General features: G+C 33.9%; 2 protein-coding genes, 1 long non-coding RNA gene and 1 pseudogene across 4 annotated transcripts; all 4 read right to left on the bottom strand.

Moving 5' to 3' along the window:
- Positions 1-357: 357 nt before the first annotated feature.
- Positions 358-6,683, bottom strand: LOC140980537 (glyoxysomal processing protease, glyoxysomal-like; annotated as a pseudogene).
- A 1,293-nt stretch (positions 6,684-7,976) lies between these two features.
- On the bottom strand, positions 7,977-13,474 carry LOC140980771 (uncharacterized). Its single transcript, XM_073446813.1, has 8 exons — positions 13,139-13,474; positions 10,843-12,064; positions 10,631-10,761; positions 10,389-10,552; positions 10,168-10,287; positions 9,908-10,074; positions 8,319-8,479; positions 7,977-8,081 (listed from the first exon to the last, which is right to left on the bottom strand). The coding sequence occupies exons 2-8, from the start codon at positions 11,651-11,653 to the stop codon at positions 7,977-7,979; spliced, it is 1,659 nt and encodes a 552-aa protein (XP_073302914.1). The 5' UTR covers positions 11,654-12,064; positions 13,139-13,474.
- A 3,692-nt stretch (positions 13,475-17,166) lies between these two features.
- On the bottom strand, positions 17,167-19,469 carry LOC140980400 (uncharacterized). Its single transcript, XR_012175941.1, has 2 exons — positions 19,159-19,469; positions 17,167-17,565 (listed from the first exon to the last, which is right to left on the bottom strand). It is a non-coding gene; the product is annotated as an uncharacterized lncRNA (long non-coding RNA).
- Positions 19,470-22,639: 3,170 nt separating this feature from the next.
- Positions 22,640-25,712, bottom strand: LOC140980161 (protein DEHYDRATION-INDUCED 19-like). 2 transcript variants are annotated; one of them, XM_073445860.1, is made up of 5 exons: positions 25,264-25,712; positions 25,038-25,177; positions 24,020-24,097; positions 23,628-23,917; positions 22,640-22,956 (listed from the first exon to the last, which is right to left on the bottom strand). In XM_073445860.1, exons 1-5 carry the CDS (start codon positions 25,364-25,366, stop codon positions 22,845-22,847), a joined length of 723 nt encoding a protein of 240 aa, XP_073301961.1. In that variant the 5' UTR covers positions 25,367-25,712; the 3' UTR covers positions 22,640-22,844. The 2 variants fall into 2 exon arrangements, with proteins under 2 accessions (XP_073301961.1, XP_073301962.1); XM_073445861.1 differs by having other exon boundaries at positions 22,640-22,953.
- Positions 25,713-25,866: the final 154 nt, after the last annotated feature.

Genomic DNA, 25,866 nt, shown 5'->3' with positions numbered 1-25,866 from the left:
CGGTAATGGGTTTTATGAAAGGCATATGAATGACAATCTATTATATCACACATTCTACTTTATGGCAATATATTAAATATCATTTTAAATAGTTTCCATAAGTTTCCATCATTCTTTTGTTTATTTATAGATAATTATCCAAACAGTTATCGATTTGTCCTATTGTATCAAAGCACTGAGATTACACATGCATAAAGAAAGATTTTATTTGAAAGGACGAATTTGAATAATAGATTTTATATGACATTGATGAACTTGAAATTCCTTCAACATAAATTCATCAAAACAAACAAATATAAAAATCACGACTTCAAATCTCTGGATCCAAGTTCATCCTAAGTTACCAGGAACTGGATAGGAACGAGTTTACAATTTATTAAAAAAGACAAGCAGCAGAACACAAGTCATACAGAGCAATATGAGCTGCTTAACAGGAAATGTAAGATACACCGTATGAATGCATTAAAAGACAAGATTATCCTCGGCAGAACACGAAATGTTGTTGATTCTTCAGCCTCCGAAGTATAGTAAGCTAATCAGTTTATAGTATATTACCAGTCATTTACTCAAACAGCGTTTACCCAGACCATCACAACTTACTGCGCATGAGTTCACTGGAATAGCTGCTGGTTGTGCTGGGCAGCGCTATATTTTTCAACAACTTGTTTCTTTCTGCCACAAATTTGGAAAATCAAGAACCCTTTGTTATTTGCTATTGTCTTCTGTGGGGATTTGAGATGGCTCGTGTAATACGGGTGCCAGCTTTGGATACAGTGGTGGCATCAATGCCCATATAGAAGAAAGGTGTTCGTTTGGCTTGTCAAGTTCTTCCAAAATCCAAAACTTCTGCAAATCTGAATCATGGGATCATAGATTATTACCAGAAACTTCATTCGCTTAGGAAGTCAATAATAACACATTGAAATCTTTTACAGGAGCATCGTTCAAGCGACACCCTTCTTATTACGCACACATTTCCTGGAATTTACTTGGTTGATCTATACCCGTTTCGCATTTTCGCCACTACTATTTTCTCAGATGCTAATTGGGTACTCAAGAAAGAGAGGATAACCTTCGGAGAACTTGAACACCAGCTCCAGAGCAGCGCACGTGATGTTTAAGTTCAAATGAGGTACGACAGTCCCTCCACCGTGCTTAGCGTTGCTATGGAACATGAACAACTAAAAGTTAGATATCAAGTTCCATCTATCTATAACAAGGAAACACTCAAGATGCACGGCTGCCAAAAACTCAGTGTACAAATATGCATATGTGTATATTGCGTGTATTTATATAGATGGAGGAAGAAAGATTTGGATAAAGGAATATTAAGTTCCCAAAATGATTGCAATCTAGAAGGGATTTTTATATTTTACCAAGTAATGGTATACCAGGTGTTGCTCAAATTGATTACACATTCATCACATAAAATTATCATTACCTAGTGACAAGACCAATCATGCGACCATCTGAATTGACAACAGCACCGCCACTACTGCCAGGATACACCGTAGCTGTTGTTTCAAACATAGCTGGAAAACGCTTTTGCATATTAGGTTCGTAGGATCCATGCTTCCAAGCCCCCTTTGCTTCAATCACTTTGGCTATCACACCAAAGCAGACAGACGGCAGGAAGTCTAAAGAACTCATAAAACGTGGAACCATGTAAATAAACTGTAACTGAAATTACAATGATAAAAGAGAATGACATCAACATAACTTGAAATATTTATCAAGCAGTGGAGTTGCAAAGAACACATCCAAGAGGTACATGAAAATGGTAATTGCTTCATAATAGAGCATTTCGCCCCTTATGGCTCACATTATTAGTAACAAATTTAACACAAAACTTCCGATCTATTTACTATTGTAAAAAGTTAAAATCACTTGTTTTTGGGTAACTACCAGTCTACCACAATGATTCTTTGAAACAAATATATTATAATTCTCATTAAACACACAATTGAAATAAACTAACTCATTCTTCTTTATCGTGCAAGAGAAATGGTCAACTGAGAATGCTAACACCACCAACAAGACATGTATTGATAATAGATCTTACTTCAGAAGACCAAACCTAATTTAAAATGGTAATCAGTGAAAGATTTTCAAACAACACCGTAAACTTTGTTAGCAACAACATATCTATACTTGTATAAACAGGGTAACAATCCCATCGTAATTAACATCCAGATAGCAGGAAATGAGGAAAACATGAACCATCAAGTAACAGAACTGCCATTAAGACTAGATGGAACTTACTACATCGAGGCCCAAAAAGCCCGTGCCCAATTACATATGTCTTTGATCCAGGTGAAGGACAACTGAAGTCCATCACTATAGGACAGAGTTGATCCGAAGTAAACTCAATCTGCAGCAATGCAATATCTAAAGGCCCTTTCGATATATAAACTATGCTAGCATTAGTCCACAGCCAAGGGTCCATAAAATCTAATCGCACACGTATGCCCCTTTGGCCTATGCCGGTCGAGCTGTGTCTAGATAATGTATTTTCGTTGGTAAGATAATTTGTTGGCAGCAGATTCTGATTTGACTCATAAAATGTTTTATGCGTCCGTGACTTGGTCATATTTCTTTCACTATTTACAGAAGTCTTGCCAAACCTCCATGGCTCCAGGAGATGAGCATTTGTAAGAACCAGACCTTTGTTATTAAGCACAATTCCAGAAGCCCATGATCCATCATCACTGGTAATTAGACAAATTGAAGTCATTGCCTTCTCAACAGGAGATGGAATCTGGGAACCTGAATGGATATGATAATGCAAATTAGTTAAGAACTCAACTGAGCAACGTTCAAATGCCTTCTTCACTGTAGTATCCAGCTGACCATTGTTCAAGATGTGGAAAAAGAGTCTCATCCTGCAGCAAGTCACTGCAAGAAATTGCAATTGCTACCCATGGAATAACCAGCTGTCAATGAAAGCTACAGTTTTTGTAAAGCAGACATGAAGCAATCAAAGACAAAAAAGATTTCCTGGGAAACCTGATTATCTCTATGTATCATGTGAATCATCTTTGATGCAGAGAACACATTTAACATGTCTAGGAAAACACTCTTTACAAGACACAGAAAGTTGCGCTTAGGGTACTTTAAAAAATATTAAAATAACAGATGCATAAATAAAGTTCACATTTAAAATCTCAAAAGGTCAATGATTTACAGAAGACCAGCGTAAATTGACAGTGTCATAGATTATTCATCATTGTATATCAAACAATAGATTCAGTTTTTCCCAAAGACTACATTCAGTTTTTTATCAGATCTCGTTCATATCAAATAAAACCAACACCAACATTTGAAAGTAATGTTTATCTGGCATACCTGAATCTCAGTACCACTAATTTTTTGTCGCAGTACTCTAGTCAAAGGACCAACAAATTGAGCTTGTTCATAAAAAACTGGGCTACCTTCCATTCCTGAGTACATAAAGCAACAAAGCTGTCATGAACGACAGGACAAATAGAGCATAATAAGAACTTCAGACTAGACACTCACCAGGAAGGCATCTATTATCAGCCATCAATAAAGATCTACTGAAGGAACTGGATGGATAGGTATTGGCAACTGACCCAATCGAAATACTGAATCCCAAAGCAACAAGATGAGAAGGAGCATCTCAAACACAAATGGGAATATATAAAGATATTATGTCAATACGGCCCTAGGCTACCAGTATGACAGTCTTTTAGTTCAAAGAGATCAACCATAAGTAACTTGGGATTGCCTAAATTTAGATTATACAATCGATGCAGCAACAAAGAAAGCAGAAACCTTCATATCAGGTCAACAAATATATATCCATTTAGTCGTTGCCTTCTAAGATGCATTACAGGAAAAATAAACAAGAATTGAGGAGAAAACCAAGCAAAGCAGCAGCAATTACTTATCAAAGAAGTGAACAGGAGACAATATGCCAAAAGGAGAACCCAATACTAGAAGAAGATCTCCTCTCTTTGGGACAGATGTTAGCAACTTTGGCAAATTCTGAGGAAAAAAGAAGGCTTGCCATCATTTTCAGTGCTTCGGAATAGATTGTAGCAAAAAAAAAAAAAGAAAGTAAATTTAATGACAATATATGGCAAGCCTATAACTTGTTAAAGATATGTGATTCCATCAACATAAGGTACAAAATTAATACCACCATGGACTGTTTAAAAGGAAATGCTAGCAAGGCAATCCTCATAGTTGATTGTCCCATGAGACTTGGATTGCTTGAATCGGTCCCCAGCACAAGCCACTGGCTCTGGAAGGATGAATTCTCAACCTGAAATGATCATTTGATAGTTCCTGTTACATGATACACCATTAATAGTCAAATTGTGCCAGTATGTGTCCAGAATTTAACCAGATTGTAGGAACAAAGTTATTCACATCAAGCAAACTTACATCCCAAAAGAAATTGAAATATAAATTCACATATCAGAACATAGCGGAGTTAAATTTTTAACAAACTATGCACACAAAAAACCTATAAATTTTGGCAATCTGTTGTTTACTTTTCTGCCTCAGTTATTTCTAAAACAATCTTATTTGAACCTTCATGCTCTGACGTCCTTAAGATCTTCATCATCAGACTATAATTTCCATAAGAACCTTGCTAATGCATTTCTTAAAACTGTCTGTTGTAACTAAAAGAAAATACAGAAATTTCACATAGTGACATAGAACATAACATTACGCTAAAAATAATTGTACTGGTACGCAGTCTTCACATGCCAATGTGACAACTATGTCCCTTAAAGGTTACGGACATGCATCAATAGCATATATATTTCATTTTTATGCTACTATACAAATAGGAAAAGTAATAAAAAATATCATAATCGGACAGGTAGGCAGATGTTGAGATGTGATTATACACCTGTGCACGGGAATTGCCAATAGTATGTTGAGGACCACGGCTATGAGATGCTAGAGACCAACCAACTTCCCAAGCATTTTCCATTCAACCACAAGAAGCTTCAATTATGACTGAATGGCAGCAGATGATTGTGGAATGTCAACCTTCACAGAAAGTTATCATCAACCAAGTCACATTATTCATAATGCTTTAACCACGATTGAGCAGGAAGATACGCGTGATATTATCCCAAATATGAAAGGATATAAATCATGAGAAGCCCAGCAGTATAATATGAAAGAAAGACTCACGCTATCTGCTTATAAGATTTAATGCTATAGTATTTGCTACCAGTGTGAGAAGGAATGATAAAAATGGATAGCTTCACAATTCAGAGGCTCACTTAGGTTCTAATTCCACCAGTGTTGAATAAAATGCTTACTATTCCTAGGAGTTCAGCAGGCAGCCAAGGTAAAGACTCCTTGTCCGGATGGTCATCATTATCTTCTACATCAGATTTTCCCTATTCATAAAAAAGTACGAAATCTTGAGATCTCGCATGCATCCATTCTCGTTCACCATCGGTATAGGTGTTACAAAACTAAGAAATTTCTCAGAGCTAATCATACCACCACCAATATATCAATTTTAGCACCTTGTAGCAGATGAGCCTTGTCCTAAAGAATTAAAACACAAGAGTTAACAGGGGAAAGAGCATAGAAATGCCCATGAACCACCCCAAAGAAATATAATATATGCAATCTCCTGGGTACATGAGAATAAGTAAAAAGATCCAACCTGTACTGCGTTGTCCCTATATTGTTGAGATAAAAATGGTTCAATCACAGATGCAACCGTCAAAACACATACTGTCCCAGAAGAACTTTTGTCTCGGTGGGAACCCATAAAAAGCATTCCTGACGCAGAGAGTGTTGTCCTGCCTGAACTACAACAGCACAATAACAAGCTTTCAGTTCAATGAATACGTCAAAACACAAATCCATCACAACTGACTTGTAATGGTGAAATGCCTGATTTCAAATTTTCAAACCCTTTGGGTCCTGATAATCATGAAAAACAAAACATCCATTACCATAACGATATAAACGTCAACTTCCACACACACAAAAAAAACTTCAAGAATCTTCACACAAGAAGTTAAGAGTCCTAAAATCAAGTTAAAAATACAACAATCTAGAATCTTCAAACAGAGATGAAAATAGCATAAACAGTTCGTGAAACGAAATATAAAACCTCGAGAATCTTGAAATCCGGATTACAATCAAGAAATTATCAAGAAATAAGCTGTATCAAGCTCTCGAAAGGGCAAAAAGACAATATAAGGGATGACTTACAGGGCCTCGAACGCGAACCATAACCGCGAAGTTTCGCGCAAAATCAGCAACCTCAGGAAGACCCATGAAGACAATCTTTCAACGAAGTTCCACACTGTGATTGAATACCACAATATATATCTCCCCTTTATCAATTAAGGTTCGCTAGAAAATTAAATGGTTTTGCAGAGCATGGAAGCGTGACGACACAACAGACAGGATATCTGTTTCCGAATTAGGAGGTATCTGAAAAGAAAATGAAGCCGTCTCCCGGTCTGCCGCCACTACCACTCTTAAACACTTGTTCCACACTTCCGTTTTCGCCTTCTGGTGTCGTCCACATACCATGAAATATTCTCCATGGAATTAGAGTTGGGAACTCGGGATGTTGCAACGGCTGTCGGGTTGTTGTCTCTAATATTTCGAAGGTTTTTGCAATAATCTGAGAAAAATCCCATAAGTCGATTGCTGACTTGTGTTGGTTGCATTTCACCCCAGTTGCAAATTGCAATTTGCTCAATGTGATTGAGAAAGCTTGCGCATCAATCATTACGACTTATCATATTTTAAATTGTGTTAAATTTTATTGATTTGGCCAAAAACTATGAACGGAAATTCAACATTTAGTTTACATTTTGATTTTAAATCCGTGGATTTTAAATATTTTAAATCCGTGAATTTTAAATATATTTTTATTATTTTAGATAATCATAAACTTCAAATACATCTCTACCTATTTATATAGTGTTTCATTTAAATTAAAATGTATTTCAAATTCACCACGTGATTGTGTCATTTGAAATTTATGTTTAGAAATAAATAAAATATGATTTAATTTTACTGTTAACAATAAACTATAATCGAAAATCCAAAGATTTCAAATCAAACTCTCCGAATGCACTCTTGATTAATTTAGAATCAAAAGTTTACTAATCAAATTGAATTTCAACTTAAGCATGTGAGTTCATTCAATTTTGTGAAATATATATTACTATTGTTAATAACTTTACTCGAGTGTAGCTTAAAAAAACAAAAAGTTGAGGTTGTTGGTTTACTTTTATATAAATTTGGATGCATTCACTGTTCATATTTGAGTAATACATACAAGGTATAGTGTTCAAACGGTACTCCACTTTGATCTATTTTGATCGTAGATAACTATAATTGACGTAAAATGTATTATTCAATTATATTTGTTAAATTAAATCGTAGAAAAAATATAAATAATAATATCGTAATTTAATTAAAAGATAAAAGAAAATTATAAAAATAATATCATACTTTTAATTTAAATTATTTATATTAATATAAAATAAATAATTAATAATTTGATTGATATAAAGATATAACATTTTTAAGCTGTAAGCAAAATTGTAACTGAACAAATATTTTGTTTGACACGAAAATTGATATATGAGACCGTCTCACATATCAATTTTTTAAAACAGAATTTAATCTAACACAACTCGTGAAAAAATGTAAAGTTAAAAGTATTATTTTCATGATAATTATATATCTGGTCAACTCAATTGGGAGATAAAAGACACAAAAATCAAAAACAATATAGAAACTTTTTTTGAGTACTCAACCAACGAATTTCAGTGTTCAAAAATAATTCGAAATGATACCAACTGTTCTTAATAATAGAAAGATTTGGCAAAAATATAAGAATAAATAGACAATAGTTATGCTCGAAAAATATATACAAGAGATGGCAGCCAATCTAGACCGTCCATAAAGTTGACTAGAGGATGATGAAGTAATTAAGATCACCGGTCTTAATTCAAACACAAGTTCCTCGTACGTATATTTATTGCCAACTCTTCGTTGTAGCAAGTACGTGACTTTAACGATGATGTCTCCTTGTATCCCAACTGTAAAGCCTGTGATCAAATCAAGTAAGAGTAATTGAATCCAATAACAGTTATAGAAGATTCATCGTCTGCCAAGGACTAAAAATCGTTTCTTGAATTTGATTAAAATACATGCTTTTATTGAAATCTACGCCACTAAATTAACAGATATTCAATATTGGACGTGGTGGAGGAGAAGATTGAATATAGTTAGTAGTTACCGGTCATAGACGGTGGGGGAATTGGGCTGCGTCCTGTCGAAGTTACCAACACCGACATTTTTAGCGGCAAGGTTGCTGCCTGGGTGGAACATGCTCCGCCAAACATTGTCCCTCTCGCCACCGGTGTCGTGGGCGGCGTACCGGGGCTCGCCGACATCGACAGAGGCCTCGCGTACTTGCCACTACTACTTCCCTCTCCTCCGATATCTGAGCATCAACATCGATCGAGACAATAAAAAAAACACACACACACACATGGTGCGGATGATCTGCTTATCTTTTCTCGAGGTTACACAGAGAATTTCCATGATTATGAGATGTCTCTCTGATTTTGGGGAAACGGCAGGATTGAAAATTAATCACTTGAAATCTAGCATCTTTATGGCTAGAATAGATACGGAGATGCGACAAGATACAGGTTTCCATCATGATGAGCTCCCTTAGCATTTCATATCATCCGTTTCCATCTTCATTTCTTATATTCATCATCATCTTAATCGGATATTCAATTTCATCTACATACACCATGGTTCGCAATCGCGGTCGCGGGGAACGGCGCGGAGTCCACCGTTCCAGTTCCGATGACATTTCACGGAACGGTCGCGGAACGGATTTTATTTTTAAAATATTATAAATATATAAAAATTGAAGATTTTGGAAAATATTTAGAAATATGAAAATTAAAATGAATATCATTTAAATAGATTATTTGATGTAAATAAGAAATTAAAATCTTACATAAAATAGTGTTAAAGATTATTTAACATCAATTATAATACAAATATTTTAGAATCAACTTATTTGTTATCACACTTTCTAATGAAAATTTCTCAATAGAAATAGCTTACTCGTAGTCTTTACTTTATTAATCTTCCAATGATGAATGAAGCGGAAAGAAGACTCGAGATTCACCATCTTACATCAATCGATGTGCTTTGCTTTCCAATGTCTCTGAAATTAATGTTAAAAATATTAAATTATGCATATCATACGAGAATAAAATAACAATAATAAATTAAATATAAGCTGATGAAGAATAATATTTACATAGAAAAGTACCTGTAAATTTTATATAATATAGACTAATACCATGAGTAATGGCGTGGAGGAACGAAATCATCAGTGTACTCTTCATCGGGATTCAGTTGAGAAAATTGATCTCCACCATATGGTTGTTGATATAAACAAGTGTTAAATTGACCACGTGGATATTCATTGAATAACGGAATGGACATGGTGTAATGAATGTGGATTTAATAAGGTTTTCGTCACGACGATGGTAGCCTCCAAATTCTTGATATCCCAAAGAATTACTAGCCTCACTTGAAGATGTGTATCTATGGTCATCATGTCTAATATCAGTTGCTGCGGGTGATTGAGGGTTACGATATCTATTTCGTCGACTATTAGAATACCCTTCAAACTGAAATTGATGGTGTCCCCCAAGCCAAGATTTTTTATATGCTCTTCGACAGCCATATATGAATGTGAAGATCCACTAAAATGTTCATCATCTTCAGCACTCGACAAACTTGCTAAAAAACGACGTTGTTCCTCTATTCCAGGGCGATACCCATGATCAGTGTCCTGTGTGGCATAATAATAATTTTCTTTCCCCCCGTGCCCATGACATGCCAGTATCATGTTGATCATCTTGACGTTCTTGATCATCATCGTGATGTTTTTTGCCACTTTCTCGATTGTTCCCATCACCACTATCATTACTGTCGTCACTTTTGTCGTCATCTTCAGTTTCATCACTTTCACTCACTATGATTCCTTGGCTTTTTGATAATCTTGAGCTGCCCTCATTGTTTTTGTTCTTAGAGTAACTTTAACCAGCAAGTGTCTTGTTGCGCTCTTGGGCATTTGAAATTTCATGGCCTTGATCTAACCATTCTAAGTCATCGTCTCGCAAAACAGAGGGTTCATTATCTCTTGTCCATTCATTTAAAATATCATCATCTGTGAATATGTGATCAAGATCTACAGGACTATAGTAATCATCATCTCCACTTTTATGCATCAAATTTCGTACTCTTAATCGCATATTGTAATGGACATATACCAATTTATGCAAATTTTCCATTGTCAAACGGTTGCGAAGCTTAGTGACCATGTACTCCAATTTCTTTCACAACCAGAAGATGAACATGTCTGGCTAAGGACTTTAATATTTATGATAAACATAAAGAAGTTCAAACCTTGAAGACTTTTTTTAACTGCCATTTTTGCAAGTGGGGATCCAAACTCTCCAATTTGTTCCGTGAACAATTTAATCTGCAAAACATATATGTTTGATAAAACTATAGTATATTGGATATAAAATATGTTATGTAAAATTTATAAATATCATACCTCATTAATCATTGAAGCTTGTGAATTTAAATCAGGTTCTAGTCTCTTGATTACTGTCTTCAATCCTCGTCTTACTTCATCCGTATAAACACAAGTTCCAGAATATTGGAGCATTGGATTGAGAAAATATGCTAAAACACACAAAAATTTTAAAATATATGACAATAACCACAACAATGAATTTATTTTATGTAAATATAATCTCATTTTACCTGCAGCATGTAGATGTTGGTGTAATTGATTATACCAACGCTCATCAATCACATCCCAATACAGTTTCCAGTCTTTTACACTTTGTTGTATACATAATTTAGCTCTATCCATTGCTTCATATATAATTGACAGAGTTGGCTTATTGTCTTGGTCAACCAACTTCAAAACTTTTACGAGAGGTTCAATTGCTGCGCATATGCCACGAGCCGACTTCCAAAATTTTGCATCCAAAATTATCGCTGTAATTTTTTCGGCATCCTTTCGTCTCTTGCTTGTATTGTTGTACTCTTGCCACTCAATAGAAGTGCACAATCTCTTCAAATCTTCAGAATATCGGACGAGACTTTCTAAAGAGATAAATTCTGTAGCAAAGCGAGTGATTCCAGGTCTCAACAATTCACGGTCATTTGTATAGATTTTCATTAAGTTCACAACTTCGTCACTATTGTATATAAAACTTGTTATTTGCTTTGCTTTATCAATGCACTTCTTTACCTTTGCCATCTTACCAATATCTTCAAGCATAAGATCAATGCAGTGTGCAGCACAAGGTGACCAAAACATGTGAGGTCTTTCAATCATCAATTTCTGTCCAGCAGCCTTATTTGCACTTTCACTATCTGTAACCACATGATCAATGTTTTCCTCTCCAATCTTGTCAATGACTTTATTCAAAAGAGATAATATAAAATCGGCTGTCTTTCTTTGGTTTGTGCAATCCACTGAACTATGAAATATCATGTTGCGATCACAATATATCATAAAATTAATGATAGGATGCTTATTGCGTGTGCTCCAACCATCACACATTATTGTACATCCATATTTTGGCCATTTCGATTTTAATGTATTTAAATATGCAGTAATATCTTCCACCTACTCTTCCAAGAAAACACCACCTATTTGACGTCCAGAAGGACCTTGTACTCCAGGTCCAACATCGGCGATGGTATTAATCATTGCTTGGTAGTATGGACCACTATCTGCTGCATGAAATGTAATTGTATTGTATATAAACCATTTTGAAATAGCCTTCCCAACATCTTTGACTTTTTCAGGAGCAAACCAATTTTTTATACTCTTTCGTTTTTATGGGAAACAAGTAAGAATCAATCCCTTTCGATGGTAGTTGAGCTCCCTCTCTTACGCTAAAGCTACGAGGCATTTCTTTTCTTAAATTGGGATTTACACCAAGTGATGATGAACTACCACCAACATTTCCTGAAATTAAAGGATACAAACTAATCAAAATTTTAATTGTACTACAATAAAAAAGAATTTTTTAAAATAATAAACTAATTTGAGACTACAAAAATAACATATTTATTTACCTGAACCATATCGGTTATACATCTCTTCCTCAAATGCTCTTGTTCTACGACTTTCTTTCATTGCTTTTCGCAATGCCCTATATTCCATATCTGGTAAAATTTCTTCATTGTTATCATCAAATTTATCATCTCCACTGTCTCTGCCACTATCAAGTCCATGTATGCTCTGTTGAATTGCATTTAATGCAATTTTTTTTTCTTTTTGATTAAATTTCTGTCATACTTAGTATCTTGAAGATGTTTCCGTAACATCAATAATATCTCCTTTGGAGCTTTAGTGCATGACTCAACATTTCCAGCAACATGAGCAATATGTTGTTTTAATCTTGTAATTCCACTAGTTATAACTTTCTCACAAAATATGCATTGTATTGTCTTTCTATCACCTCCGATGGATTTACCAAACGCCCAACCAATATCGAGTTTTGGAGCCATTGTTCAAAAGATTTACTGATTCACACTTTATATTTAGATCATTTGAAAAAGAAATTTTTTGCAAATTAAAAGTAAATTATAAGGAAAATATCGTACCTTTGAATGAATTAGAGCAAATATTCAATTTATAATCTCTAGCAGTCCTATAAAATTTTAGGCAATTATTTAAAATAAATATATTGAGTTATATAAAATAAAAAAATTCAAAAGAACCAACAACCCAAACTATTTCTCAATTTTGACGTTTGAAATTGTAAATACAAAGGAGAAAGAAATAAAATTACTTCAAAACTTAGCACAAAAATTCCATATCATATAATTTTGATCACCACATAATTTCAGCTTTCTCAAAATTTTGGGTCGAATGCATATAAGTGATATTCAACAAAAATTCCCAAATTCACAATATTCATCTATTTAAAATTTTCTTAGGCTTCGGATATAACATATAGAAATTAATCGAATGCATATAGCAATTAATCAACGAAGAATTGATATAAATCGAAAGAATAGTAGCAATAAAACTCACGCAGATGGAGAGAACAACCACTTCAAGCTTCTTTTCTTTTCTTGAAGGTTCAACACAGGTCATGGGTTAAGACTTAGGTGAGGAGAGGAGAGGAGATGCTGGCTGACCCCTTACCAGCTGCGCACTGTGGAGATTGAACGAAGGGTCGAGAAAGCCGAGAGAGATGAACAAAGAGAAGGGACTTAGACGAAGCTGTAGAAAGCTGGACTAACCAATAATGCTATATGAAGCAATTAATGGAGCACAAGACAAATCCTCTTCTTTTTTATTTTTAAAATTGCTATTCTCCAAACAACAATTCGTTCCGTTCCGTTCCAAGCGTGGCCCGTTTCGTTTTCCCGTTAAATCGTCATTCTTCATGCATGGAACGCCGACCCACATCATATACCTCCAAACACCGGAACTCCGTCAAGGTAGGTAGCGTTCCGGTTCCAGAACGGCCGGACCGTTTTGGCAAACCATGACATACACATACCTGTCAAATGATTGAATTGTATACTTTACTCAAATATTCTATTACCACATATAATTATATTTCTCAAATTTGAATTATTTCGAATAAACTATATATATTTACTAAGTTGTTGAGAATAACAAGGAAAAAATTTATAAAAATTAGCAAATTAAACATTATAAAAAATAACAAAATATTAGAAAAAAAATTATCGTGAGATCATTATCCAACAAAAATATCATTAAATCTATACCAATACCTTTCTTAGTTTTATCCGACTAATATCATTCAAAAAACATATTAGAATTAACATCACAGTAAGAAAAAAAATTATATATATATATATATTAATCTAATCGAGTATTCATTTCAGATTAGACAAGTTAATTACTAAGAACAATGATGTGTTGTCAATGGTGGTGAATGATGTGGAGAAAATCAAGTAAGACTTAAAAAAACAAGAGGAAATAAAATGGAGTAAAACCCGAAATATGAACGACTCATAAGTAAAAAAGAAAAAGAAAAACATCAAAGAGATGAATCAACATCAAATCCGATAATGAAAAAGAAACATGAAAATAAGATGGGACTGCGGAATTTAATCGAAAAAATAAGCGAGAAATAAAATAAAAAATGAAAAATATATCAAATGAAGAAAAACATTTGAGAAATTAAATAATGTTGTTTGGAATGATAGATAAATGTGGAATAATATTTTTTATTTAATAATTTGTGGAAAAAACTATGTGTCTACATTGATTTACAAATGTACGATCAATATTCATAGAATACTCGAGTTCGTTATCCACATACAATGTACATACTTTGCCACCCACAAGTACGTAACAAAACTAGGAGATGGACGGATGAGATAAACTTTAAATTTATTTTATTAAACTATACAAAACATTTGAAATCTTTAAAAAAAATTGAAAAAGTAACTATATTTTTTAAAAGAAGAAGGAGATTTTGTTCCACAATCCACCCTGCCCGTCCATGCAAGACCGCCGACTCCGGGTCGGTCCTACCGAAGCAAATGTTGTCGCACAAAACCAACACACAAATTACATTGAAATATTCATCATGATAGACTCGGCATGTGTGTGTGTGTGTAAAGTGAAAATGACATGGTCAAACAAGTTCAAATGGGTGTACCAATACTTGATGTCCTTGTCTTGGAGTATCCGACAAGTTTAACCTTGAACGCATCGGCCAAATCCCTATAAGCGGATCATTTATAACGAAGAGATGAGTTTCAAGAGAATGATTCGAACTTCTTGCAAAGTAGATCCATAAAAGAAATAGTGAGATAGGCATGTCAATGTCACAATGGCCGGTTGAGACTTTAGAATGAGTACAAATGCACAACAATCCATATAAAAGATACGCATTTCACCCAATCAGCATCTCCACGGTTCGCATATAAATTCTTGGAAATTCGGCAAGGCTTTATGCGTACTTGCTACAAGTCTGTACCAACATGCCAAAGAAAATGTCACCAGACGTGGCTGCCGAAGTCGCCTCCAGTGAGTCTCTGTCCTTCTCGGGGCTCGTATGCATTCAAGACCACCCTTCGAACCCTGTAAAAGAAGGTTCCAAAGTGAAGAAACAAGACCCTGAGTTTGAATTTAAATCTATGGCTCAATACCCGAACGAGAAATATGAGGGATCCCTGTTTCCCAATGGTCAGCATTTATCACATGAGGCAACTGCAATTCTTTCAGATCAACCTCGAGTTCTAAAGCAAATGGAATTAGAAGATTTCTTATCACCAATTCAGGGCAATCGGAGACGATCAGAAAAGAAAAACAAAACATGCACTGCGAGAAAAAGTTTTAGCCAGAAACTATTACAGTCATTTGTCAAGCCATGCAATAACTGTCGGACTGTCCAGACAACACCATCAGTAAAAGTACGAGCATTACAATGAGGAAAAAAATGATCCTCCCAGGACTCAATCTACTTCATTTTATTACTGTCATTCATTTAATTTTTGCAATATAGCCTATTGTTTGTTACGTCCAATCCTTCTAATTTTTCCAGCACAAATATGTTAGATTGAATTGAGCAGCGTACCTGGGCTTCAATTTTTCGAACAAGAACTTATATGAAACATAAGATCTTCTAAATCTGTCTTCGCAAAACAATTAGCAATTAAACCGATGCGCATACATAATGTTTGATTGAAAAATATCACTAGTTCATTCAATACTCGTTTGTGAACAGAAATGTTTGTTAATATGCATTATTGAATAAAATTTGAATTTGTACAGATATTGTTGTGAGAAACTTTGGAGTATTTGCCATAACCAAGATCTAAATCTTGTGGCGTTCGACGGGAAATAGTCTTCGAGTTGTCGGAGAAATGGCAGCAAAAAGCAATCAATTTCCGGTGAAGTTTGGTCTACTTTACATTTGCGTATACACAACGTCCTGGTTGGATTTCCAACACAAAAGACATCTAGTTTTTTTCTGCTCACGGTATAAATGTCAGTTGGGTACAGTAATGTTTATGAATTAATTAAATACATCATGAAGAACTTGTTATAATGTTGTTACATGGTCCTTTCTGGAAGTGAATCTTTAGGTATATATGAAATGTGACAGTGAGATGTGAAAGTTTAACTTGTATGATTTTAGGTTGGTAATGTGTGTAAGCTTGAGCATCTCTATGATTCTAACGTGCTCTTGGGTGTTTCTTGGAAAACTCGTGTGTTTGCATAACCTGCACGGGTACACCTCATCTTGGTTACACTCCTACGAACTAATTATATGGGAGTGATAAGGAGCGATTCCGACAACTTTCAAGAAAGCTATTCTCGTTAGCTAGGTGATAATGAAATGAATTGGAATTGGAGAGATATCCCTTTGTAGCAATATTTTGGGGTTGATCAAAAGGTACCTCCTTTCATATTCCGAAATAAGTGGGAGAATCGCAAAGGTTTTTGGTGGAGGTGGATAAAAATTGGAACATTGATGTTTCCGGTCTTGGATTGGTTGAGCTTGCCCTGAAACTTAAGATACTGGACTCACATCTTAAACGCTAGAGTGAAACCATTTTTGCGAATATCTTTGATGAAGTTAGAGCAACAGAGTCCTAGGCTGTCAAGGTAATCTTATCGAAGTGAACAAGAGAAGCAGTTTCGAAAAAAAAAAGTGTGTTTTGAAGAATCCTTTTGGGAACAAAAAGAAATTTGTAGGTGCTAGTGGACCAGGAACGCAATACTGAATTGTCGTGATAGTGATCAAAAAGCGACCAGTTTTGTAAACTATTTGGCCTCCTAGCTGCGGTGATGGATTTCTTTGGCGGTACTGAACTGCTTCAAGTACAAATCACGATAGAATAATTAAGAGAGAATGGGCCTTCAGACACATCGATCTATCTTTACTCATCGTATTTATGATGATTTATTCGTTGCGCTAAGACCTTTTGAATTAATATTCTTATCAACTATGCTCAAGCATACACCAGAACGAGTTAACAAACATACATTAAGTATGCATGGCAAAAAAACCTTGATATTGGTTACGTGCAAGTGATAAACCATCTAATTAAATAGCATGGACATCCATAAATCTTAAAAGATTTGAGTGCTTTCAACCTCTGATTCTTTTTTAGAGGTTGAAAACACTACTTAAATTCTTCAAATTGATTCATAAAAAATAAGTAACAACAGGTTTTACATGAGATGTAGTAGTACCTAAGTAAAAACTAGCTGCAGTTTTCACCTGGGATCACTTTAGAATCGTTCTTGAATAATTATAATACTATACATTTATATAGTGTATAGACAACTCACAATTTACCTAGTAACATAGATAATACTAGTGGAAATAACTAAAATAAACGTAGAAATGCAAACAAATACCCTCCCATTCCGTTAGCAAGCTTCTCCTGTTTCCCCTGGATTGGATACTTCAAGAAATCAATTATCATCCTGCGACAATCTACCATGCAGCAAAACCCAAGAAACTGTTGCAAAACACCAAAACACCAACAAACAAATCAACAAGTTATGCCTTATCAATAAGCTCGATAAAGAAACAATTAATTTTTCATAGCTAAACTCGATTTCAAAACAATTATATTTGACTATTCTTAATGGGGAAGATCCATTGACCTCATTGTGCCATTGTTGTTTTCACGAGGAGACCCTTTAGACCTTTTCTATTTTGGTGCAACCTAGCATGTTAGGTATGGGGTATTTTTTTATGACCTTTTCGCCAATCATAGTGATAAAGCTTCGAGTAACAGTACTTCAAATCAGATGTAACGTGGATAAGGGTCATATTAACGATATTGACTCGATGGTGGCCATTTATAGGTCATCCCTTCCATTGTGTCGACTCTCCGTGAACGCCCCAATGTTAGATAATAAGTTCAGCAGGAGAAATCGAATTGAAAAGACTAGCTTCTTAGGCAAAAGAATCCTTCAGATTTATTAGCCACCCAGTATTTTATCACAAAGCCAATATGTACGTAATATATTATCATCGAGCCAACATGGAATATGTATAAGAGAAGCTTTCGTCTAACAAGCATCATTTAGATCTTATTTACTGCTATTTCGTACAAACTCGACGGTATAAAAAAGATGCATTCCACAGTTAAACAAATCTAGCGATTCCATTGACGTTGCTCAGGAGAATATCCAAGAACCGGGTCAAAATTATTTAAAAATCTATGTAATACATAGATACATTTAATTGATTTTATTTTATTCTGTTGCCGTTCGAAATGTAACAAAAAAAATGTGTCACAAACCATTAAACAAATGCAACCATGGAAAAGAAAAACGCTTAAATCGCTTGATCGTGACAAATGATTGGGATTATTTGAGTTTCAGTTTCAATTAATTACTTGTTATTGCAGCATCGCTCTGTGACTTTGTCCAAACAATTTAAATAGTGACTGGTTCGAGCTGAAAGACGAAGATTCTTCTATTTCTTATTAGAAATTATCAAAATTTATACGTAACTTATTATTTTTAGAAAATCAAAGCATTTGATGATGTAAAAAAGTTTGATAACAAAGTAAGCGAGTGGACCAGGAACAACATACGGCTACTGACATATAAATAAAAAAATAATTCCAAAACGACGAATGTAGTAAATTTTAACTTGGCCTTTTCCCTGCAACAGATGGCGTAAAACGGTAAAATGCGAACATTAAATCACACAATCTTGGCTCCTCCACCATGATTTATATTCAAAATTAGAGATTGCTTTCTTACTAAAAATCAGAACTAAAGGCCTACTGAACCAATTAAGCTAAATTTTATATGGTTTATGAAAAAATATATATGCAATTTACCCACCAAATAAACAATATACCCCACAGTTTTTCGTGATCCAAAAACAGGATTTCAAATCTTACATTTAATTTATTTTAAAAGGACATAGATTCAACCAAAAATTTACTAATCGACCGCCACAGAAAATTTGGTTTGAGCTAGAGAAGAAGATCAATGTGGAAGAAGTACCAATTAAAGCACAAGGCGATCAAAGTAAAATGGAGATGAAATTATTGTAATCATAAAATCGAAGTAAGGAATCGAGATCATGCCTGATCGCACGGATGTTCATATGAGAAATAAGAGTATGGAAGAAGAAATTGGCTCCGTGAAGGAATACCACCAATCCCGTGCACCCCAACAGGAAAAGCTCCAACATCTTCGATTCTTCCTCCTCAAAACAGTATGAGATTCAACAATTTATAATCCAAAATGCTCATTTATATGAAGACCGAGTGTGAAGAAAGGGGAAAATATTAATTTTTAGGGTATTCTTTAAAGCGAAGCTGCTGCGTATACAAAACTGGGCTTTGCCGTTGGTTATATGGAATGAACTGAAAGCTAGCGACAGGAAAGAGGACTCAAAATTATATTAAATAATACGCATTGATTTGAATAACAATATTAATTTTTATAATAAAAATATTAATTTTTATTATAAATATTAATCAAATCAACTCGTTTAAAAAATTTATATTTATAAAACACGAAACCTTCTCGTCTAAATTATCCTCTGATCTTATGTTTCTTGATGTTTTTGTGTGACGCACCAACTTGATTTGTCTCTCTAATAATTCACTTTATATTAAATTATTTTTAAGAGATTAATCTTAAAATAATATGTAAGAACTTATCTTATAAATTTTATTATATTATAAAAATATTTAAGATAAATTTAAGCACCGTACGTCCTTTATTGTGTAGTTTTTTAATTTTTTAAAAAAAATTGTGAGACGATATCACAAATCAATTTTATGAAATTGATCTATTATTCGAGTCATTTATGAAAAATTATTATTTATTATTAATTTATTTAATGAATAAAAATACATGAGATTGTCATATTAAAAAAAAGCATGTTATTTTAATATAATACCCAATGTTTTCTCGCCATTATGATGCTGATGTAACAATGCTGTACTGCTGCCGACCGCCACCAGCCGCCCAGTTGGCATTGTTAGGCCGGGCATTATCAGGCGGTGCAATTCTCCGAGTCGATTGTTTTATTTTGTTGGCCTCATTTATGTCGTGGTTGACACTTGAAAATATTTTGATCGCCAAAATTTTGAGATATTTAGTTCACATTTTAAATAAAAATAGTAAAAACACATTAATTAAATAAAATTTATTATCTTCAACATAANAATAAATTAAAATTAGATTTTTAAATATTGGTTAAAAGTATATAATATATTTAAGGAGAAAAATGATTCTAAAAAATTAGTATAAATAATCTAATAATAAATAAATATATGCTATATCACATGCATACAAATATATATTACATTAATTATTGAAAAGTATTTATTATCAATTAATTTTAATAACAATTATGGCCATGTATAATGACTCATTCACTTCATTTTTTAATATGAATAGACCACTTGAGATGTATTTTATCAGATCAAAGTGCGAAATTTTGTAAGACTGAGAGAAAAATAAGAGATTGGGAAGAAGCTGCAAAATAAATAGAAATAAGGGAGATTGAGGAGGGGAAAAGCGAACTGTCTCCGAAAATTCCGAAATTTTTACAGAATCCTCCTCTTTCACCGATAAATCATTAGGGCTAGGAGGTATATCAAAATCAAAACCATGATTTCTATGTATCTTTTTCTGTTTTCCGTTCGTTGTTTGTTTCTGTCTGTTTATGTGCGTGTTCTAAATTTTTGCGTATAATGTGATATGGAGAAGTCTGTACATCAGACTTTCAGTTTCTTAAAAAAATAATCTGTTTCGATTTCTGTATTTTTTCAAACCAATGATTCAACAATTAAAAAATCGATTACTTAAATTTGGATAATAATTTTTACATAAATTATAATATTTATGTTTGAGTTATTTTTTGCTCGTCTAATTTTGTATTTAAACTTTTATTTTATGATTTTTTGCCATAAGAATACGAGTAGTGTAGTGGAGGGATATTCGAGGAAAAGTAATTGGTATGCTTCAGAGATCAATTGTTATGTATGGATGCTAACACCTAAATAATTTTTTTGAAAAAAAAACTCTTAAATCATCAACACGGACATATGTTATAACTATTAGTAATCTGCACACTTTATGTGCTTATTAATTAGTATTAAATCTTGATATTTTGTGTAAAAATTACAGATTATATTAAATTAAAATTATTTGGAATGGATGTTATAAACTATTTTAAATTTATATCAATTAGAAATTTGTAATGAAGATAGTTTGTTGCACAACTGACTGGTTGGAGAGGAGAAACGTTGAAGACGTATTACATAATTTTCCAAGAGCACATGATAGGGATATGTCCATGATTCAAACATATTGTTCGTTATCATCTCCAAGAATTCACTGGCCAAGATCGTCACCCTGAAGAGGCAAAAGAGTTGTTCAATCTTCGTCATTCTTGTCTGACAAACGTAATTGAGAGGATATTTGGTATATTTAAATTGCGGTTCAAAACTGCTCATCCATTTCCATATACAGCACATGCGGAGCTTGTATTGGCTTGTGCCAGATTGCATAATTTTCTTCGAAAGAAGAGTCGATATGATGAATTTCTAGTTGAACCACAGAATGAAATTCCGCAACTTTCATCAGAACAAGTTTACGAAGATAACAACTTTGATAAAATATTTGACACTCAAGAACAACAATGAGCAAATGCAAATGCATGGAGGGATGCTATAGCAAATCGAATGTGGAGTGACATTGATCATATTGATAATAACGAACATTAGATTTTTTCATAAAGACTGCTTAAAATTTATCAAATTTCATAATGTTTTGATTAGTTATATATATATATATATATGTGTGTGTGTGTGTATATATATTAATTTATGCTTATAAATTAAAATTTTATTAATTAATTATTTATGCATATTAAATAGACACAGGATTGAAATTTTGATTTTGTTGAATTTAATTGTGAATTTTTTCATATATTAAACATATTTATTTTTTAAATAATTAAATTTATTTACATTATAAATTTTATTTCAAAATGAAGATGTTATTTATGTCAAATAATTACTAGCTCAAAAAGAAATTTAAAAAAAATATTTATTTATAAAAGTACAAAATATGTATCATTAATAAAAAAAAATTGCAAATGTCTACAAAAATCTTGCAAAAAGTCTGCAAAAGTTCATGAAATTCTGTTTACAAGTCTGTGAGATACTATAAAAGTCGATAAAAATCTACTAAATCCACGAAAATCTATAATTTAAAAAAAGTCAGTGAAAGTCATTAAATTTCATCGTTGAATACACCACACTAACAGTTTTCATATGTCTAGAAATCCTTTTTTTTCTTTCTTTTCTTTTTAAAAAATAAGGAATCTAAATAAAAGCTTTCCTCTGTAGCTTTCTAAAGTTGAATTCAATTTCTATTATTGGACCTGTTTCTCAACGCCACTTCCGATGTTTATGATTGAAATGAAAATATTTCCCAGTACTGTTCTTGGATTGTATCCGTTCTCAATAATTGAACCGAATCAGACAGACAGATAGGGTGGGGACCGGGAAAGGTAAATAGCATCTGCTGTTCATAAAAAATTACTGTATAAAATTTAGAAGTAAATTCAAGTTTGCTGAGGCAATGTACAAAGATTACAATGTTAAAGCAACCTGATTAAATACTATACTATTCGTTATTAGAATCTTATACAATAACTATCAAACAAATCCAATATTGAGGCAAGGGAACCGGCTTAGTTCCCCAACCAGAACTAAACATAGTTTCGAGTGAGACTTTGCCCTTTTTGCTAATCAGAAGACAGAGCTGAGACAAGTAAATCTTGGAGAAAGACGGCTCTCCCTGCTGCCTGTCTCGTTCTTTCTTCACGTTCTTCGCGACTCAATGATGAATCCAAACTGCTGCAAGCAAGGAAAAGGGTTAGGATAGAAGTTGTAAATAACTTCGTTAAATGTTAACATCGGTATCGGATAGAGCAAATATCTTTCATCAAATGAAAGGACTTTGTAATCTCATGAAGTCATTTTTCAAGGTGTTGTCCCATCAGAATATGCCGGGTAGCCCCTTTCCCAGTGTTCCCAATTCCCTCAAGAGAACTTATAGTCCATATATTTCATCTTTGAACAGGGTAACTTCTGTCATGTCTTCGTAACCATTTGACATGATTATTACCATGTTCCTTTACAATGTTCCTTTACATGTTTACACCCTCAAACGAGATTCAATGTTTGAAAGCATGTATAATTTCTGCAGATCCAAGAACCAATTCCCGATCACTATGCTACAATCAGTTCTCAGGAAATGCAAAATTTTGGTTGAGTCTAGACAAGCAACTGCGGAGACAGAGACGATCCACAGGACAGTCGGTCTCCTACATTACCCTCTGTATATACATATCTTTTCTTTAGTGCAAATAGCAGAGTTTTTGACTCCCTAATTGTAATTCTTTGTAGTTTCTCATTTTACCTCCCATATTCATTTTTCAACTCAACAAGGACAGTTGACTCATCACAAAGAAAACTAAAAGAGTTAAAATGTTTAATTTCACAAAGGGAAAAAATTGGCTCTTTACCTCGACTTCCACATAGGTAGCGATGCATCATTTTTTGAGGAGATTTCCTCAATACTCGACATCACAGATTTTGAAATCTCCTCACTTTCAGAACCCGTAAAGTTCAAAACAAGAGATGACAGGAAAGGATCAGCAACAGCAGTAGCATTGGATGAAGCTGCATTGTTGGATCGGTATGTGCTGCTTCCAAGAAGTGCCTGAAGATGGGCTTCACGAAGATCCTTACCCAGCAGAGACAGCGCTTGACTGTTTGGAATGGGAACTCTACGCAATCTGCGCCGTCTCTGAAAGTGACTGTTAGTTAAAGAAATCGTTGACATGGTTTGAATTGGAGTTGATAAAATAAAATCATGCAATAATATACTGGAATCTTCTTTTCACACAAAGGATATCTTGAATAGGTGTCCATGTTGTAGAGTTATGTGACTTAACACGTCTCGGGTGACTTTAGCCGAACAAACAGGGCAGATCTGCATGAAAGGAATAATTAATCAAGGTTAAGTCACTCATAATATTTACAAAACCAATTATAAAAGCACATGTAGCTGGATTTTTATTAAGTGAATTGGCATTAAACAGAGTTGGTGGCAACTCAAGCACACAGAAGTTTCAATTTTCTCATGGAACAGAAGAGCATGATCAAATGTGGAAATTGGGATGATTTTGCACCACCAAGTCAATCCAACTACAGCAATATAGGATTGCAGAACTATGACATCTAACCTAAGGCGCACGACGATCAAAATACAATAACAAACCTTACAATATCAATAAACAAACAAATATTGGTCAGAGCATGAAAAAGTTTCATCTTCCGAAATGTATTATGCCGTCCTCGAACAGATCACCCTCGAACCAAATGGGGTCTGCCACTGCGTCAGTTGCATAATTCCAAGTTCGTTCTAGTGAACACAGGCTCAATAATTAACTGGTCTAAATTATCAAATTTAGTTGTACAATCCATGTCAAGAAGAATACACTAAAAATCTTGAATTCTAATATCATTCAAATGGAGCAAAAAAGAATACTTCAAAGATAAAAACTAGAAGTAAAACTTAAGAAAAATCTCAAAAATTGCAAAAAAGAAGTTTAAAGATGGTGCCTCTCACCACCCCCACAAAACTAACACACGTCCTTTTCAATTCATTCACCAAACAATCCCTAAATCAGAAATGATAATGTGGACAAAGAAAATATAATTTTACAGAAAATCGAATTAACTATTTGCCGAAAATAATTAAAAAAAAATTCAAACTTTCCACCAGATTAAGCAATTCTAGAACCAGTTATAAACAGAAAAACATTAAAAAACGGGATCAGAACCAAATATAACACACTTTATGCAACACAAAGCAATCGAAAGCATACATTGAAATACATACACGTATGCAGATGCAAAGAGAAACTCACCGCGGGTTTGGATTCACAAGGATGTTCATCTTCAAGATGTTGGCAAAGGGACGCTATATCAAACTCCTCGAAACAATAGGGGCATGGGAAATCGGATCGGATGTCTTCTTCCAGCTCGAAACCATCCCTGCCAAATCGATCTACAAAACCCAGAAAAAATAAAAGAAAACTTGCAGATCAATCGAGAGAAGCACATACACAATAAATTATATACAATGAAACGAACCAAATTGAGAGAAGCCATGGGTATGCGAGAGATGGCGGTTATGCTGCAGATTGAACTGCCTTTTCGCAGCGGGCAAGCGAGTGGTCCAGAAATCAGAATCCATGGATTATGATACAAGCGAAATCGATAAATTTGGGAAAAAAATACAGACGGATCGAAACAGTGAGGTTCAATCAAATTTAGAAGGCGCCGGTGGTTGTCTGAAAAATAAATTGGATATATTTCTTGTTTAGAATGAATCGACTTCGATTTGGCTTTACGGTTGAGTATTGGACTTTTCTTGATGGTTTTAAATATGTGTCCGACGAACATGGATTCCCAAAATCAGACAAATAAAAAAAAAAATTCCCTGTTGTGATTCTTGTGAACGTGGGACAAATGGAGAGAAGTTCCGCAAAAACGTTGGTTCGTTCGGACATGCTGATATGCTCTTAAACGGGTCGGGTATATCGAATTCATATTTGCTTTTTATATTAATAAAAATAATTTATAAATGGATAACTAAGCAGACCGGCTCTCATTGTCATATTTCTATATAGAAAGTATTTTAAATTTATTTTATCGTTCACAAATATAATTCTACCATACTTTGTATGTTATTGT

Source organism: Primulina huaijiensis, chromosome 7 (assembly GCF_012295235.1).
Source record: "Primulina huaijiensis isolate GDHJ02 chromosome 7, ASM1229523v2, whole genome shotgun sequence".
NCBI classification, from domain to species: domain Eukaryota; kingdom Viridiplantae; phylum Streptophyta; class Magnoliopsida; order Lamiales; family Gesneriaceae; genus Primulina; species Primulina huaijiensis.
The sequence above is the reverse complement of the archived record's forward strand: the minus strand, read 5'-3'. Positions and strand labels throughout refer to the sequence as shown.